The 19,097-nt window shown below is 36.9% G+C and overlaps 1 protein-coding gene across 1 annotated transcript in view; it reads left to right on the plus strand.

Moving 5' to 3' along the window:
* LOC120310478 (protein SSUH2 homolog) overlaps nucleotides 1-13,193 on the plus strand; it is a 50,541-nt gene extending 37,348 nt beyond the window's left edge. The window contains exons 10-12 of the mRNA XM_039348914.1: nucleotides 1,190-1,295; nucleotides 2,405-2,512; nucleotides 12,221-13,193. Of these exons, the coding sequence (XP_039204848.1) occupies nucleotides 1,190-1,295; nucleotides 2,405-2,512; nucleotides 12,221-12,367 (361 nt within the window). The 3' untranslated portion in view covers nucleotides 12,368-13,193. The remainder of the gene's footprint in view (nucleotides 1-1,189; nucleotides 1,296-2,404; nucleotides 2,513-12,220) is intronic.
* Nucleotides 13,194-19,097: the final 5,904 nt, after the last annotated feature.

A 19,097-nucleotide genomic window follows, 5' to 3' on the forward strand; every position in this document is an offset into this window, starting at 1 on the left:
ATTGAGAAACAAACCCTTTATCCCTTGACTAAAACGGCATGAGACAAATATTTAATTGTAATAAATGGCATGATTTCTGACAAGACAATCATTGCCTTTATTCAAAATGACATATCTCTTATACTTCCTTGTCAGTTCTTTAGCAGGATAATAACTATGATATTTTGTATTCAGAAGCATCTGGGTAGGATGGGTTTGTATTTCTAAAATTAAATGAGAATGTCAGAAAGAGATTATTTTTTTTTTCAAGTGAACCTTACACCTCTTTCCCTTCTTTTCTGGCTCACCCTAAATAGGTTTTAAGACAATCTCACCTTTCATTTGTAAATTCTGCATACTTTCCAACCACTCCTTCCATCTTATTTCAATGGGGGGGGGGGAAACCCGGTTGATCAGAAAACAAAATTATTTACACCAAGAACATTTACACAGAAAGGACCCTTTTTGGCAAAGAAGAACTTGGCCTTTGAATGACTCTTTCACTTTTAAATCCATGCTCATTTTTAGTTTCTCTGAATCTTGTTTTGAGTATGGGCTTTCATTATGAACTAGCTTATTTTAGCTGACCTTTCTTTTCATTGCTGTGCTACTCTCCTCTTAACTTGTCTTTCACAAACTAATTACTTTCCTCCAGTGGTGGGATTCAAATATGAGAACAAACGGTTCTCTGTGTGGATGCTACTTCCAGAAGTCCATTCTGGACCTGGGCAACAAAAAATTAGCTACCAATTCTGCCGAAGTGGTGCAAACCGGCTGAATCCCACCACTGCTTTCCTCTCTCTTCAGTTATCCTTTTAATGTGCAGCAGACTATTAATACATCCATCTTTTTAAACCAAACTGCAGTGTTGTGCCTTATCTCTATGTACATATGATTTTGCATCAGGGATTCCTAAACTTTTGCCATCACACTTTCTTTTGCTGTCTTCTTAAGGTACACCTCCCTTAAAAATCCAAACACAAACACAAATGAACAATGAAAACAATAAAATTAACATTTGGGAAAGGTAGATTTATTGTGACAATGTAACTACAAAGTTCTTCATCCTCCCCTAGTACACCTTACAGTTTGGGAAACCCCATATTAAATCTCCCTCCCCCTCCCCTCCCCCTCCCCCTCCCCTTGTCCTAGTCCTTCCCCTTCCCCTTGTCCTTCTCCTTGTCCTTCTCTAATCCTTTTTATCTTCCAGGAAAAACAATGTATATGAATTCATTTCTGAACATCAACTAAGCTTTCCAAGAAATCTACTCAGTAAAGCTATGGGGGAAAATTTACTTAAAGATGAAAATACTCTGGTAAGTATGATGATACTTCCTTAAGGCAAAGTTCCTGGTATCTGCCAATGATACCTCTAGATCCTTATTGTCTTTCTAATCATCATCACCATTACCATCACCACCATCACTACCAGTACCAGAAAAAAAGAAAAAAGAAAACTGGAAACTACATGATTTAATGTTATAATTCATTTATTACCTCATGTACCTTTATCTAACATTGATATATTAAATGTAATTGGGCTTTCAATGAGATTTCAACTATATACTTAGACTGGGTTCATATATTGGCCACTAATTACTAGGAAGTATTTCTAAACCTCTAGTTTTTGGAGCTATAATCCAGTCCAAAAGAAAGGAAACACCTCAGAGAAAATGACCCTACTTAAACTATTTGCTCCTGCTTTTTGTTACAAGTTTCGACTATCTTTATAAGTCTTAGATTAGTATTTAATATATTTGGTCTTGGTCTGTAGATGGTAGTAATGGCACTCTTATAGCTTGGCATCTCATAAACATTTGCAGAATATTTTTTATTTTGTTTAATTGATATGCCTGTTCTATTTGCCAATACTGCTAAAAAAACAGTGATGATATTATATATATTAAGACATAAGCACTAGAAACCAGATGCACTTACAATTTTGAACATTTGTGCCATAAGAGGAACAGATGATGACTCATAATTTTTCCTATTACAATTAACAATCCCAGAATTACAAAGTCAATACATCATGTCCTACAGTTTTATATTCATCATATGCATATTATTTATATTGAGATAATTCTCATTTTAACCAGTTGGAGTAGGGAGACTCACTTAAGCTCCTAATATTCTGCTTTTTATAGCTTTAGGGATTGAGCAATCTTCCTAGTAACAGTGATGGGTGAACTTGGAAAGATAAAGAAATTGTAATAATAGCATCTTTTTTCTGATCTCATCAGGCTTGACAATGTGTTATGCACAATGCCTGAAGTAATGCCATTACTTCAACTCATGTACCTGGTGTGCTAATAAAAACAATGGATGGGTAGACATGATCAGAAAGGATAGAAAGGAAAATTTAAAAATAACCCAGCAACCTACAATAGAATGTATAGTTTTTGAAGTTCTTTTTATGCTTCAGGTATATCCACTTGTTGATTTCCCTAATGCTGAGATCTCACTGGCTTCCCAAAGAGCTATTGCAGAGCATCATGGCCAGCTCACCAGTATATCCCGCATCCTATGGCAGGTATATCAAAGTAGGCCTTTTAAAACTTGAATTCTACCCAAACTTTGAACTTACTACATATGAGAAATTTGGAATCACAATACTTGGTTATTTCAACAAGCAAAAATAACTATTTGTGATACTGCACCATATTTGTTTATCACTGAATCTGTATTTTGTAAAGAAAGAAATGCACAATTCCTAAGCATTGGCTATTGCAGGAGCTAAGGACCGTGCAAACTGGGAGATCTTAACGTTTGTTTGTTTTACTTATAAGCAGCTAATTTAAGAAGTGATGTTGACAGATGGGGAACATAACCTTCTTTATCTGCATACTTTTCCAAGAGAAGCATTTCCCCAGTCTGGTTTCTGTGGAAGATTATAAATATTTTCACCATTTTAATCTGGAGGAAATATACCGTATTTTTCCGTCTAAAAGATGCATCCTTGTATAAAACGCTCTGGCATGCAAGTTTCTCTGTGCCGATCAGCTGTTTGGTGGAGCGCTGAACAGCTGAGCCAGCAAATCTGGAAGTTCAGCCGGCCGACGATGTTGCCCCGTCCCCCCTCCTGTTAGTGGTAAGCCCACAGGGGCTTGACACCTGCTCCAGGCGGCATGGCAACCCACAGAGGTATGCCCTGGGCTGCAGAGGTTACCATTATTTTTTCATGTATAAGACGCTGTACTTGTATAAGACGTACCTGATTTTTGAACAGGGTGTTTGCAGGAAAAAATAGCGTTTTATACACAGAAAAATACAGTAGGTGGTTTATATGTGTCAAAAGCATAGTAAAAATAATACCAATAAACAATAATTAATTGTAAGAATGGCTCAAATGAAATATACTTGGAAACCATTAGTGCAATAATCAAATGCAGTAATAGCTAAAATGAAAGATACTTAACATTAACTCACTTAAAAACCCTTTACACAATGATTGGATCTGGAAACATGCTGAATTTTGGCACACACATCTCACTAAAACAGGTGATTTTAATGGTGACTTCCTGAATAAGCCACAATTGGATTGTTTATGCAACACATTAAGCCTTTTCCCTTGAAAAGGCACCTTCAGGTTTTGCAAAAGGTACAGTAAGGAGGCATAGCAGTTTTGAGGACCAGAGCGATCCTTAGAAATAAAGATAAGGTTGGAAGATGGGCATTAATCTTCCATAAATCATTTGGAATAGGTTATATTTTCTTCATAGATTACATTAGATTAGATTAGACTGATACAAAATTAGGTGGAGCTGGAAATTTAGCAGGAGAAACCAGTTTAGAATTGTATGTGTTGCAGTGTTTCCTTTCTGCCACCAGGTGGCAGAATAGCTACATGATCAGATAGCTCTTTCTCCCTCATAAGGGATTCACTCTCCATTTTGCTCATAAAACCCTTCTTGTCAAACATTTTAATTAAACACTTATTTAAAAATATACATTTTTTATTTTAAAATGTCTTTCTCACACACAACTGCATAGAATATGGTCATCATCCATATTACGTTAGTGTATAAAAGTTGCTCAGTAATTTGAGCACACTTGGAATACTGCATCTAGTTTTGGTCACCACAATGTAAAAAAGATGTTGAGACTCTAGAAAGAGTACAGAGAAAAGCAACAAAGATGATCAGGGGACTGGAGGCTAAAACATATAAGGAACGGTTGCTGGAATTGGGTATGTCTAGTTTAATGAAGAGAAGGACGAGGGGTGATATGACAGGAGTGTTCCAATATCTCAGGGACTGCCACAAAGAAGAGGGAGTCAAGCTATTCTCCAAAGGACCTGAAGGCAGAACAAGGAACAATGGATGGAATCAAGGAGAGATGCAACCTAGAACTAAGGAGAAATTTCCTGATAGTTAGAACAATTAATCAGTGGAACAACCTGCCTCCAGAAGCTGTAAATGCTCCAACACTGGAAGTTTTTAAGAAGAGATTGGACAGCCATTTGTCTGAAATTGTATAGAGTTTCCTGCCTGAGCAGGGGGTTGGACTAGAAGACCTCCAAGGTCCCTTCCAACTCTGTTATACTGTTAATTTGATGTACTTTAACTAAGATGTATATTAAGAACTCAGGAAAGTGAACAAAATGAATCCAGGAATCTGAACACGAACACTACATCTTCTGCTACGTGAAGAGATAACTCATCAACCTAGCAGAAGATTCAGAATTAGTTTGGAATAAAATCAGAAATGTGGTGAATATATATATCAAACTAGATGGAGTTATTATTACGCTATTTTAGAAATCTAATAATTAGTCACATATTACACTTCAAGAATTTTATTTTTTCTGGCACAGAGAGGCTATGTAGTTGATTTTATTTTGTGATAGGATTTGCATATTTTTGTAATTATTTAGTTACTATTGTCTCTAAATCTCTTCTTCTGAGCCTAATGTAGTGTGCACACAAGTGTCTTCGTTTTATACCCACAACAGCAACAGAGGCAATTGGACTGAATGAGAGCGATTTGTACTGCATCCCCTTGTGAGCTCTGTGTTATCCTAATTACCCTGCCTGCTATTTTTAATTTCTCTATTGTATTCTCCCTTTTAAAATATATATTTTATTCAAAGTTTTTTCTTAACGTACAGTACAAAGAGAAATAAAAACAATGGAAAAAGGGGAAGGAAAGAGGATAGAGGAGATAAAATGAAAGGAAACAGAAAATGAAATTTAAAAAAGAAACAAAAAGCAGTAACTTCCAATTTTTTTTTTGGTATAGTAAGATACATAATAAAATTATGGTATCAACTTTTTAGTTATACCGAATAGTAACTATTAGCTATTTATATACGGTATCAATTTCTTAGATATACCAAATAATAACTGTTAGCCATTTATATAGCAGTAATCCATTTAGTTGGCAAAATCGAAAGTTTCTTTTCTCTCTCTCTCTTTCATGCAAAAGGCCCAGAAGCAGCTTCCAAGTACCGGTAGTCCTTCACTTATAACCATTTGTTTAGTGACTAACTGAAGTAAAAAAAATGACCATTTTTCACACTTATGACCTTTGCAGCATCACCATGATCACGTAAATCAAATGCTTGGGAACTGGCATGTGTTTATGATGGTTGCAGTGTTCTGCTGTCATGTCACCTTTTATGACCTTCTGACAAGCAAAGATTTTTAATTACATGTGGTGGACATCTCAAAAAGATGTTGAAACTCTAGAAAGAGTACAGAGAAGAGCAACAAAGATAATCAGGGGACTGGAGGCTATATAAGGAACCGTTGCTGGAATTGGGTATGTCTAGTTTAATGAAGAGAAGGACGAGGGGGGACATGATAGCAGTGTTCCAGTATCTCAGGGCTGCCACAAAGAAGAGGGAGTCAAGTTATTTTCCAAAGCACTGAAGGCAGGGCAAGAAGGATGGAAACTAACCAAAGAGAGAAGCAGCCTAGAGCTACGGAGAAACTTCCTGACAGTTAGAACAATTAACCAGTGGAACAACCTGCCTCCAGAGGCTGTGAATGCTCCAACACTGGAAGTTTTTAAGAAGAGACTGGACAGCCATTTGTCTGAAATGGTGTAGGGTTTCCTTCCTGTGCAGGGGGTTGGACTAGATGATGTTCAAGGTCCCTTCCAACTTTATTATTATTATTATTATTATTATTATCATCATCATCATCATCATCATCATCATCATCATCATCATCAATGGGAAAACCAGATTTACTGAACAACCATGTTCCTAACTTAATGACGGCAGTAATTCATTTAACAATGAAGGCAAGATCAGGTGTAAAATGGGGCAAAACTCAACTGTCCCAAAGGTATTTTTTCAAGAAGCAACTGGACTTTCTTGTTTTTCTTTGGAGATGTTTCATTTCTCATCCAAGAAGAGAGTCCAGCTGCCTCTTGAAAAAGCACATTTGGGACAACCATGACCTAAATGACTGAGAATCTCCATAGACATTCACATAACAACTGTCTTGCTTAGCACTGGAAATTTGGGGATTAATTGTAATTATAAGTTGAGGACTACCTGTAACCCCAAAATTATTTGCATTCTTGTCCCTAATTAATGCAGCCAGCTTTGCCATATCTGCCAGTTCCATCAACTTTTCAAACCATTCCTCCATTATGGGAGTTAATGCTTCTTTCCATGTCCAGCCATATAGAATTCTTACAGCTATATATAGCAATGAAGTTCATTTTTTTTCCTCCCATTTTTTATCTACTTGTCCTAGAAGAAAACTGTTCCCAATATTTCTTTGCCTTGTGACATGTCCACCACACGTAATTAAAAATTGCCATCCTTATGTTTGTATTGCAACAAACATTCAAAACACCTTTATACATCTTTGATAATTTATCTGGAGTTAAATATGACCAGTATATCATTTTATAGAAATTCGCCTTAAACTTATATTTCAATGTGAATTTCATCCTTTAGTCCACATATTTTTCCATTGCTCTAACATTATATTAAAACCAAAGTTCTATATGTTCTCTATTATATTCTCATGTCTCAGCAGGTGATGACACCTGGTTGACCTTATTCAGATTCAGAAGGACTGGGAGGTTGAAAAATGTACATTACATATGTATCACCAGGGAATGTACAAATGAGTGACTGACAGGAAAGAAGGATGTTAAGGTGTTTGGCCATAGGGAGAAAATGAGTGAAGATCAAATTGCAAAACAAATATATGAAGGAAGAGTGAATAGTAAGAGGAAAAGGGAGACTGTGGCGATCATAGTTGGGAAGAGATTCTTAAAAAGGCTCCTATAAAAAGAGAACCACATATGTACATGGTGGGAGTGAGGATGGGTTGCAAGGATAGACGGTTATGGAAAAATATAACAAATTGATTTATTTTCTTTATCCCATGTCTTTAAATTAGCAATAGCATTTAGGCTTACAGTGTAGCCCTCTCTGAGCAGTTTACAATGTAAGCATTATTTGCCTATTGCCCCCACCAATCTGGTTCGTTTTATGACCTCAGAAGGATGGAAGGGTGAGTCAACCTTGAATCCTATCAGGATTGAACTCCTGCCTGTGGGCACAGTTTCCCTGCAATACTGCAGTTTAACCATTGCACTACCAGGGCTCCTTCTCTAGTGTACCAATTTCTCTGATTTACCCTCCCCCCCGTGCTGGCCATGAACTTGCTTCATATGTATTACAGAGGCAAACCACTTCTGAACAATTTCTTAAAAAAAATGCATGGATATGTCAATAACAGTACCAGAAATAAATCTGGAGCTGAAGAAGATTTTATTTTTATTTGTGTTGTAGTAGTTTAGACTTGAAAAAAAAGATGCTTTAATGTAACACAAATAGAAGTTATTTACTAGTGCAAACAAGGCCTAGTATATTTACACATTGCTTCTGTAATCCCTAGTCACAATCTGTGTGACTTTCTTGATTCTGTCTTTCACACAGGCCAGTCTTCACATTTACTCAGGAGGAGATATGAGTGATATCAAGATATTCGCTGCAATAATCAATTACTGTTAAATGTTTAGAAACCTACCAAAGCCTCTATGTGAATATAATGGTTAAAGGATGTGATGGGTAGGGAAGCCTTTTCTATTTATTGTCCTTTTCTCAAGAGGAGGAATGATGGAAGTACTAAAGATTAGAGAAGCTTTGAGGAACGGCAAAGAGGATAATCCTATGTGACTGGAAATAAAGTCACTCTCCTGCTTTTAAGGAATGGATTAGGCTATGAGTTCATTATCTAGTTTTGAAAAATCTTTGTGCTCTAAAAATGAGGAGTTGATACATTATGTTGTATGATCCAGATTACAGTCAATGACTGGATGAATTTATATTTATCATATGAGTGACATAATGGCTCAGCAGTTAAGACCCTGGGCTTGCCAGCTGGAAACCCCACCTGGGAGGCCTCCACCAGGCCTAGAACGGACTTCCAGAAGTGTCATCCATGCACTTCCGGTGGGCCATTCTAGGCCTCTGAGGCCTAGAACAGACTTCCAGAAGCAGTATGGGTTCAGCCGGTTCTCCAAACTCAACAAAATTTAGCTACCGGTTCTGCCAAACCAGTGCAAACCGGCTGAATCCCACCACTGAATTTAGAGCAACCTTGAAGCTGCAGCTAGCATATGGATAAGAGTTCTCTGTTCTGCTTCTGTAACTCTGGCATCATCAGGGTATAGTGCCAATAAAACCAGGAGGGTGGTTGTGGAAACACAACTGAAGTCCTTTGTACATGCGCATGACATTGATACATGTGTCAAAGTGGTGAGGCTTCCATGTACTAGTGCCACTTTTTGTCTTTTTTGAACACTTCTGTTGGTGCCAGTGCAAATAAGATGTATTTGAGGGAAAATCTGAATTTCAAAAACCACACTCCTGTCACTCTTATTTGGGAAGAAACCTCTGTAAAACTCTGTAATCTTACTTCAGGATACATAGCCAAAGGATTTTGGTTTATCCTTAAAGCAGGGCTCTCCAAACCTGGCAACTTTAAGACTGTGAGATAGGACAAAAGGCAAACAAAAGCAGAGAGAGGAGACATGAACAACAGGCACGAGTTTGCATTGTATATAAAACTACTGTATCTCTGTTGAAAGGCATAGACCAGGGGTCTTCAAACGTGGTCCTTTTATGACTTGTGGACTTCAACTTCCAGAATTGCCCACCCAGCACAACTAGCTGAGGAAATCTGGAAGTTGAAGTCCACAATTCCTAAAATCACCAAGTTTGAAGACCACTGTTTTAAAGGACTCCCACAGCTTTGAAATGCTTTTTGTGTTGCTAAAATTGCCAGGACTCAGGCCAGAAGTCTGCTATGGATGTCACTAGCTAGCACTGGTGGTATGAGCAGAATATCTCTGGAATTATGGCATACTGAATCATTTTTATTCGTTCACTTTGCTTTCGCTGAGCTTGTTTTTCACTTAATGGAAAGGGTTTGCTCATGCCAAGGAAAGGATAAATAAAAGCAAGCAGCTTTAAAAGTGTCTCTGACACCAGCCTTTTCAAGTGTGAAGTACTCTTCCTCTTAAGAAATGTATTTTTTCTGTCTGTTGGGAATGTATATAAAGATGAAAAAAACCCAAAATAAAATGTTTTCTAAGCAGAAAATTGAACCAAAGGGAATACGTACTCTCAATTTTCCAATTTCTCTCAACCCTTGCCACTCTCTCTTGTAAACATCACTTGCCTTTTATTTTTTCCTCAACATGAAGTCAGGGTGCAAATAGTTTTAATAAAATTTCTGCTTCTAATACAGGAAAGTTTAGAATGAGTATTGGAGGAATATTAGTGCTGCCTATAAGGATGGGAAAGTGGATAGATCCTGGAACTACGGGCACATTACTGCCCTCTCCCCACCAGAGATGGACTAGAAGACCATGGAAGCTGGACCGAGAGGTTGGAACTGGAGGAATAGTAGAAAAATGACCAGGACACAATAGTAAAACTGCTTGGGAGAGCCAAGACTTGTGTCCAGGTCTGTTTCTGGCTTGTTGCTCCTGCTCCTATAAGAGAGGCTGACTTTAAGGCCCTACATGGCTTGGGTCCAGGATATGTGAGGATCTGTCTTTCCCCAATGGGACACACTCATCCCACTCAAGTCAGCGGAACAGTCCTGCTATTGATCCCATCTGCTAAGGAATTGAAGCAGGTGGGGTCAGGGAGAAGAGCCTTTTCTGCTGTGGCCCCATCCCTGTGAAACATTCTACTGTCAGAGGTGAGAATTTTCCCCACCCTTTAACACACAGAAGAATGTTAAAAGCTGGTTTGTGGGTTGCCTGACGCCCTGAGGAGAGTGCTCACCATTGGAGGTGGCTGATAGGGTAAGAAGACCTCATCCAGTCCTGCCCATCTCTTAGTTCTCTTAGTTTCAGTACTTTTTTAAACCATACTTTAATCTGTGCAGTTGTAATGGTTTAATATTGTAATGTTTTTACTTATTTTATAACTTGTAATTCACCCAGGGTCACCTTGTAGGGTAGATGGGCAGTATAAAAGTTCAATAAATTCATAAATAAAATAAATAAATCTCTCATAGGTTCTGAGATAGTGGGAAATAAATATTTATTTGGTAGGTTGAAGCTATGTGAAAGCTAGGGTTGAATTTGTCTGAGTTGTGGAATGATAAAGATGTCAGTAGCTTGGGAGAGAGCTAAATTTTTGCATCTTCCAGAACTTCTGACATTTAAGGGTGGCACTAGGAGAATCAGGCAGCTGTAATGGTTAGGCACCTAAACAATGGCAGTAAATTTTTCAACTATTGATCTACATTTATTCTTCTTGCTTCTTTTATCTCTGTGAATAAGATGATTATCTAGTAAAGACGCAACTTCATTGCAAAACATATGCCTTCTGTAAGGCATGTTTCTTTCATGCACAAGAATTACATCATATGGTAGAAAAATGCAAATCCTCCTGCTGAACTTATAAAAATATATTTTATATTAACACAGATTAAATATGTAATGTAGATAACATTGCCCATCACATATAGCCTCCAACCCAATAAAACAATGTTTTTGGGAGGATAAACATTCTGATTGTATTAGTGGTTTATTTGCTGTGAGACTCAACCAATTTTCTATGTAAGTCACACAATCAGCACTCTTATATGGTATTTTAGATTGTGGAAGGGATGTCAAATTCATCATGTTTATATATAGCAGTGCTTCTCAATTATTTTCTGTCATGCCCCCCTAGGAAGAAGAAAACATTTCGCGCCCCCCGCGTGACTGTAAAATTTTTTTTTTCTGTACAGAGGACCGATTTCCGGGTCTAAAAGTCACACGGGCGGGTTTGGCCAATCAGGATAGAGCATCATGTCTATCCAATCGGGTCCTTTGCATGTGTCACGTGCGTTGGCGGTCATGTTGTCCTCCGCGTCGGGCTGCCGCTTGCGAGTGAGTCGGATGATCCGATCTAGAAATCCAATATGACAGTATTTGCCGAGGTCAAACGAGCCCCCCTTTACGGAGCCTCGCGCCCCCCCGGGGGGCGCGCCCCACTATTTGAGAAGCACTGATATATAGGAATACATTCAATAATAATCTCAGTTTAAAGGAACAGTTATTAAATATTTTCTAGTTCTGACCTGTGCTTCAATAACCCAGGAAACTAAAATATATGATATGAATTTTATAAATTTTGTTGAATCTTTTATATAATGGCTTTAGAAGTCAGAGTCCACAAATCCACATTTGGTCTTCTTTTTATCTGGCAAACGGCACATTTAGTAGACATAGGTATAGTTTGCCAAATCCCTTAATAGAAAGACCCTCATACATTTATTGTATGCATACAAGCTACAGTGCTTCCCTCCAAATTATACCCAGTATATTAAATGTAAAGGTAATAATTTCATAGTCCATAATCCACTTATTTCTTACAATATATTTTCTATATATATATGTGTGTGTGTGTGTGTGTGTGTGTGTGTGTGTGTGTGTGTAAAATAATAGAAAGAGAGAGAAAACTCAAAACACATTAGCATTATCTATTTTATTTCTGGGTTCTATTGTGGCACACAGCAGATTTCATTGTTTTTATTCTACATTAAGCTAAAAGGTAAACATGCCCACAACTCTAGAGTCCACATTAGTGTGTCAGAAAGCTGAACTAAAATAATATTCATGAGATGCTAACTGGGCATGCCCAAAGTATGCATATATTTTAATAAAACAAGAGATAGAAGTTCCAGTAGCTAGCAGAATGCAGACCTCAGCATGAGAACTCTATTATATCTGATGACAATGATATTTTCTTTTCTCTTCTCAGCGACAAACCATAGAGCTGATTCCTGTGACTGAAGTCCATTATCGATATGCTGCAAAATCATATATTTATTATATCTATGGAACAGAGAACAAAGTTTATGCCCTGGACTATCCAGAAAGATACTGTTGTGGCTGCACAATAATCTGACAGTGAAATGCTGTGCAAGTATTCGTTATATAAAACAAGTTATTTTTATGTCTAAATGATATAGAGTGGGATGATACAGATTCACTCCTTACTGCTGTGATACGCGGAATAATATTTGTATCCTTCTCCTCCAGATTAGGAAGATAAAGGCATGGTAATAGAATCTCCTAAATCCTATTTCTACTTTTGTTTAAACAACATATATCTAAATATGTATCTTTAAATATATGTGTCTAATATATTTTCTGGGGGGGGGGAAGCATCTTGGGGCACAAACTATGTATCTATTCTCTAAGTCTACAGTATTCTAGAGTAATCACTATTAAATCTATAGGAGTGCAGCCTTAAGCAGATGCATGAGATGATGGAAACAGGAATAATTTTAGAAACCTCTAGAAAAGCAAGATATTATATATGGGTTGATGTCATTTTCTTTAAAATTTGGATTGTTTTGCATTTGATTTTGGTTAAGTGAGAGGCAAGGAAGTTCAGTTCCTCCCCTTTATGTCAACTCTACAATGAACCTGGCTGCAGCCATTTTGCTCATTTTAGGTTGCCACAGGAATGGGAGGGGGTGTGGAGGATTTCCACTAGTCTAAACATTTTACTGTCCTGTGGGAATCAAGGTAATTTCTGTCAGTTAGATGGGGGCATGAGTATTTGATTAGAACACCCGCCAAACTATTCTGTTGGGGAACATAGCTGATTGCATAGGTTGGGGTGGGAAGTTCAACTTTGTAATATTATCTCTCTTTGAAGGGAATTTCAGACTTGGTTTCACTTTTGACTGTGCTGATACTATGTAACCAATAAACATTTTCTTTGAGGAAGTTTCAGGCCTCGGAGTTCTGATTTGTTTGGTCTTGTTTATCGGAAACTTGACACTTTAGTTCAGGGCTTTTCAACCAGTGGTACGGGTATCACCTGTGGTACATTGGCACCTGGCAGGTGGTACACGACCATCCTAGAAAAATGGTAGTAGGGGAGGGGAATGAGCTGAACCGGTGGCAGCACCGCGCAAGCCTAAGCAAGAGATGGCTGGAGCTGCAGGGCTGTCATATAAACTTCAAACTGGCAGGCAGAGTAGACAGGTGGGTGAGGGCTACATAGTGTATCTTACAGCCAATGTATTTTCCAGAGATATTGGTTTAAGACATTGATCGTTAAGTCCTGAACATATTCATAAATTTGCTTATCTATAATGTTTCCTTAGAGCAAACATGACTAATATGAGACATAATATCCCCATCCCACCCCCCACCCCCCAAAAAAATCCTGGTATGATTCCCAATCCCAAATATGTCAGAGTCCCATATTCACAAAGTAATTATTTTCACATATCAAAAAAATTATTACAGAATCGCTAGGTCATATTTACAAGTGAATGAATCTGCAGTATCCTATCTTGCTTATTTGTGATTTCAGGCTAATGATAGAAAGGAGATGAATGAATGAATGCTAGGGGTTTACTGCATTTTATGTAAACCAATAAAAAGCTCAATTTGAGAATGCTGATCCAGTGCACAGGACCAAGAGGGAATATTCACAGGCTTGAGGGATCTCATTAAACTAAAATAATTAAGAGCCTGGGGCCTCAGCGGAGCTTCAAAAAACAGGAAGAGAAAGACTGCAATGGATAAAAAGGCAGAAGGATGCTCTATTATAAGTCCCACTAGTTTCCTTTACAGCTTCTAAGTGAGCCATTGTTGATTTTCCTTATACCATAGTCCCTGTTAATGCAGGATTCATGGCATTAACAATCGTTTCAGGAAAAGCCTATAAACATAGTCCCACTTTAATGATTTTCCACTAGAGGGAAGCAACAACATAAAAATCAGACTTTATTATTCATGAACAAGTATATACTTGTAAGACATTTTGCAAATCCACTTGGGATGAATGTGTTTGCGTCTGTGCCTGCATATTCAACTTGCATTTACATGTCAAGCGACTGTGCATATAAGTGTTCATATCATTCTTTCTCACACTTTTATAGGAATATATACTGGATGCTATGATGTAATCCACAGCAGGCAGGGAAAACATCCAAAATTCAGGCAATAGCAGCAAGCACATTGCAGATACATGTACTGACCACTGGTTTGCAGTATAAATAGTGCAATGTTTTGTGTAGTTTACTCAAAAGTAAATTCCACTGAATAAACTTTGCCCGAAAGTTGGCACACAGAACTGTAATCATAATTATTATTCAGTTTAAATACTGTACATTTGATTTTAGTGTTTTGTTTTGTTTTTGCTGTGCCTGCTGCGATAGCTTCATACAACTGCCAGCCTAGGATAACAAAATATAATTCTTATGTTGGGACACCATATGATTATATGTCTAAACAAAAAATTATATTCAAGCTTTGACTCATCCAGTATACTAACAAAGGCTGGCACTCATAGCATGTAAGCTATTAATTACCAACTTCATTTTAGCCTAGTTGGTTGTTTATAATTTATCATTTAAATCTTCATAGTCACCCATTGGTATAGGACTCTGGGCAGCTAATATGGGATAAAAACAATATACAGTGTAACAGTTAAAATGGAATTCCTACAGTGATACAATTCCACCTAGTAGAACTTTGCTGGTTGATTCCTGTAATACCCCAGCCTAATTTCTGTGAAAAGTACAATGTTTCCTTGAAGGCAAGTAGCATTGAGGCTGTGAATCTCTGGATGAGTTGTTTCAGAAGGCTGTGTGAACCTAGTCCTAGAATCTGATGTGTAAACTTTAGTCAGGAGTTCCTAACCCACAGTAATATTCTTACTCATGTCACTAAGGACACACACACATAAACACATGCACAGAATTTATTTTAGAAGATGGCGATAAATCATAATGCATTTCCAGAAGTTCATAAGCTATCTGGAATTTAAAGATATGCATGCTGATTTCTGGACAGAACATCAGTATGTAATTATATAGCAATAGCACTTAGACTTATATACCACTTCATAGTGCTTTTACAGCCCTCTCTAAGCAGTTTAGACATATTGCCCCCAACAATCTAGGTCCTCATGTTACTGAAGGATGGAAAGCTGAGTCAACCTTGAGCCTGTGAGAATTGAACTGCTGGCAACCGGCAGAATTAGTCTACAATACTGCATTCCAACCACTGCACTACCATGACTCTTATAGATAGAATTATTATTTTGCAAGATCAATGCCTCCCCCCTCCTAGTAACTCTGAAGAGCATCTAGAGTGAGTCTCAGAAATAAGAGAGGATCTTCCAGATGACAACTTGTTGAATCACTGCTATCCGGGTTTATATATACAGGACCTGGTAACCTGAAAAGATCCAGGAATAATTGAGCTTCCATTCCCAAGAGCTCTACCTTTGGTGATATGGGATGGAGTAGCTGGGAGGAGCAACAGCTGAAAAGTCACAGGTTACCCATCTACTGCAAATTATATTATTTTCAGAAGATTGCTTCTCAGATGTGATATTCTTTGGAAGCTTATCCATTGCACAGTACTATTGTGAAATACCTTTAAAAACTTCTAAAATGTGATTTCAGGCAATAAAGATGATATATTCATTATTGTCACTGATCTCGTAGTGCATGGTGTCCTGCTGTCTGAAATGAAAGTGCATTTGCTGGCAAAAGACAAGAAACCAATAACTAATCTCTGGGTGGTTTTGACAGGATTAGAGAAAACAAATTTCCACTCTGCTCCTCTCTTCAAAAGTGCTTAGCAAAAAGTGCTAAGAACTTACCAACATTTTTTAAAATAACTTTCTTGAAAAGAGTAGATGATTTTCATTTTGTTAAATAATAATAAGCGGTCTTCCTTGAATTAATACATTAAAATGCAGAAAGTGGGAGAGGGTAAATACCTAATTCCTTTTCCTAATTCCTGGAACATTAAAAAATATAAAATATTTTCAAATTGCTCATATGCCTGCATAAACAAATAGCTATTGTAGTTTTCAAGGTGAAGAGTCAATAATAAGAATTTTGTCCCACCTGATTCCTGCGGTATAAATTAGCTGCATGTAGAGGGAAGGTGAGTAACATGACAAGGGGAACATTTCTCTTTGTCCTACATTCTTTGGCACCCAGCAGGAGCTGTGTGTTGCCTATTTTTGTGTATGTGTGTTTCTAAACTTCCTAAATTGAATCAGAAGAAGACCTTAACTTAGGGATACTGAAGGAGAGAACCAACCTAGAACTAAGGAGAAATTTCCTGACAGAATAATTAATCAGTGAACAATTAATCAGTGGAACAACTTGCCTCCAGAAGTTGTGGGTGCTCCAACACTGCAGGTTTTAAAGAAGAGATTGGACAACCATTTGTCTGAAATGGTACAGAATATAGGGTTTCCTACCTGAGCAAGGGGTTTCATGATTGAAAGAGAATCTCTCTCTCTTTCCCTCTCTGTCTCTCTCCCTCCCTCCCTCCCTCCCTTCCTCTTTACACCATCATCATCAAACCATGTAGCTGTAACATCGACTGTTGAAATTGTAGGATTTTATACTAGCAATACAAATGGATAACAGACCCTCCCACCAATATGCAGAAGAATCCTGCAGCTTCTGAGATGAAGTGACATGAATGTATCTTGTATCTTTTGGTCTATTCATCATGGAGCTCCGAAATTCTTCACATACTGACCTGCTGACTTAGCTCATTTTTGTGGGGGGAAAATGCCATGAATTGGATGTTTTCTTAGCTTTCCAAAGCATAGTGGGTTCCCTCCTAGTCCCAACTGTCCAGTAGTAGATACATTTAAGGAATTTTTGCATTAACAATGTGGTCTATCCTGTCTGAAGAGTGCCTTTATTAATCTCAATCAAAACACCCATTTTAGGACATGACTGCAGGCTAATCTATTGCCATATTTGGCTTTTTCCCTTTGGAGTTACACATTTTCTTCCTGGTAAAATAGAAAAACATGCTTACATCATCTTCAAAGCATGTGATTGAAAAACTAGTCAAATTTGGCATCCTGGCTAACTCACCATTTATTGACATGACAGATCAAATTGCATAATTGAGTCAAAAAGGCCTATCAAAATTCCAACCAGAAGCTGACTTGATAAAATCATATTACTTCTTTATATATTGTTGTTGTTATTATTACTGTTATTCCCATTATCATGGTTTTTGGATTTCACAAAGAAAAAAGGAAGAGCTATTTGAAGAAAATTATATCACAAAACATTGTTTCCTGATATGCCCTATTTTCTTTTCTCCCAGCTGTGTATCTTTTCAAGCTAAGCAACCAGTGCTAATATTTAAAGAACATGTGCAAGAATTCATTTAAGCTTGATGTTTTATAAGCCTTTTAAAAATACTGTTTCTTCTTCCCTTCCATTAATCTAAGATAAATCTAAATAATTATTTTTATATCATATATTGATAATACAGGAAAAAAATACAGTTTCACATCTAATAATAGGAGTAATTTTATGCAGTATGTGCTTTAAAACCAAGGACAGTACTGCATTATGTCAAAATTAGACTTCAGTTTCATTTAGAACTCATTTTTTGTGTAATTTTTCAGGCAGAAGAATGAGCCATTATACAAATAGTTTTTAAATTTACAGTTTGTTCAAAGTGCAATAAGCTATCATACCTTTATGGTCTCAACCGAGGAAGCACCTAATAAAAAAGAAATGGCAGAGAGAGAGAGAGAGAGAGAGAGAGAGAGAGAGAGAGAGAGAGAGAGAGAGAGAGAGAGAGAGAGAAATGGATTGCTTATTAATATTCCTATTTATACAGGAAGATGGAAAACTTAAGTCAAGAGAATTATTGACTGCAGAGGGATATAGCTTTCAATGGTTTTCATATGCACAATTAAGAGAAAGCTTTAGTATAAACAAAAAAGTGATTACAATTAATCAAGAATTTAAAAATTAGTTAAGTGCAAATGATGAATGTGCAATTGCAAAAAATGTATAAGCTTTTATTAAGGCATGAAACTGAAGAACAGTTAAGAACTGTATGATAAAATGAACTATGAATATAACATACAAAGGGACAAATGGGAGAGAATAAACGGAATGAAATTCATACCGCTTTATAATTGAAGACAGAATTTGTATAAAATAATGTACTTTTGGAAAAACTATCAAAGATGTATAAGCAATGTTGGAAATGGGAAAAAAACACAAAGAAATATTTTGCCCTGCAATGTGGACTTGGAAAAAAGCTATAAAATTCTTGATGCAAATACATACAGTACAATCTACAAAAAAATCTTAAAGATTAATGTTGAAAAGAACTCAGGACTTTTCTTATTGGGACTTATGGATAACCAATTAGAAAAAAAAACAACCAGACTATTTTATGCACAACAATAGGGAAATGGTGGAAATGCACAATGGAGGAATGGACTGTGAAGATGCTGAGATTGTAAGAAATGTCAAAACTGACTTATGTGGTCATGGCTAAAAATAGTTTTTTAAAAGACTGGAAATCCTTTACAGACTCTTTGCTAAAAATAGAGAAAAATGAAGTGATAATTTATGGATATGATAATTGAAAAAGGACTAAAAAGGGGGTTGAAGGATTTTTTTGTAAAACTAAAGAAGCAAGTTGGATAATAAATTTGTTAATTTCTATTGTAAAGAAGATTGGAAGTCTCCTCTTTTTCTGACTTTTGTTCTCTTGGTTATTTTTCTTTTTTCTATTTCTTTTTGTTGTTGTTGTTTCTTGTACTTTTTCCTCTACTCTTTATTTCTTATTCTTCTATTTTGTCATTTTATATTTGT

The sequence above is a fragment of the Crotalus tigris genome, unplaced genomic scaffold, assembly GCF_016545835.1.
Source record: "Crotalus tigris isolate CLP2741 ecotype Arizona unplaced genomic scaffold, ASM1654583v1 scf7180000018202.2534663867:1097284, whole genome shotgun sequence".
NCBI lineage: Eukaryota > Metazoa > Chordata > Lepidosauria > Squamata > Viperidae > Crotalus > Crotalus tigris.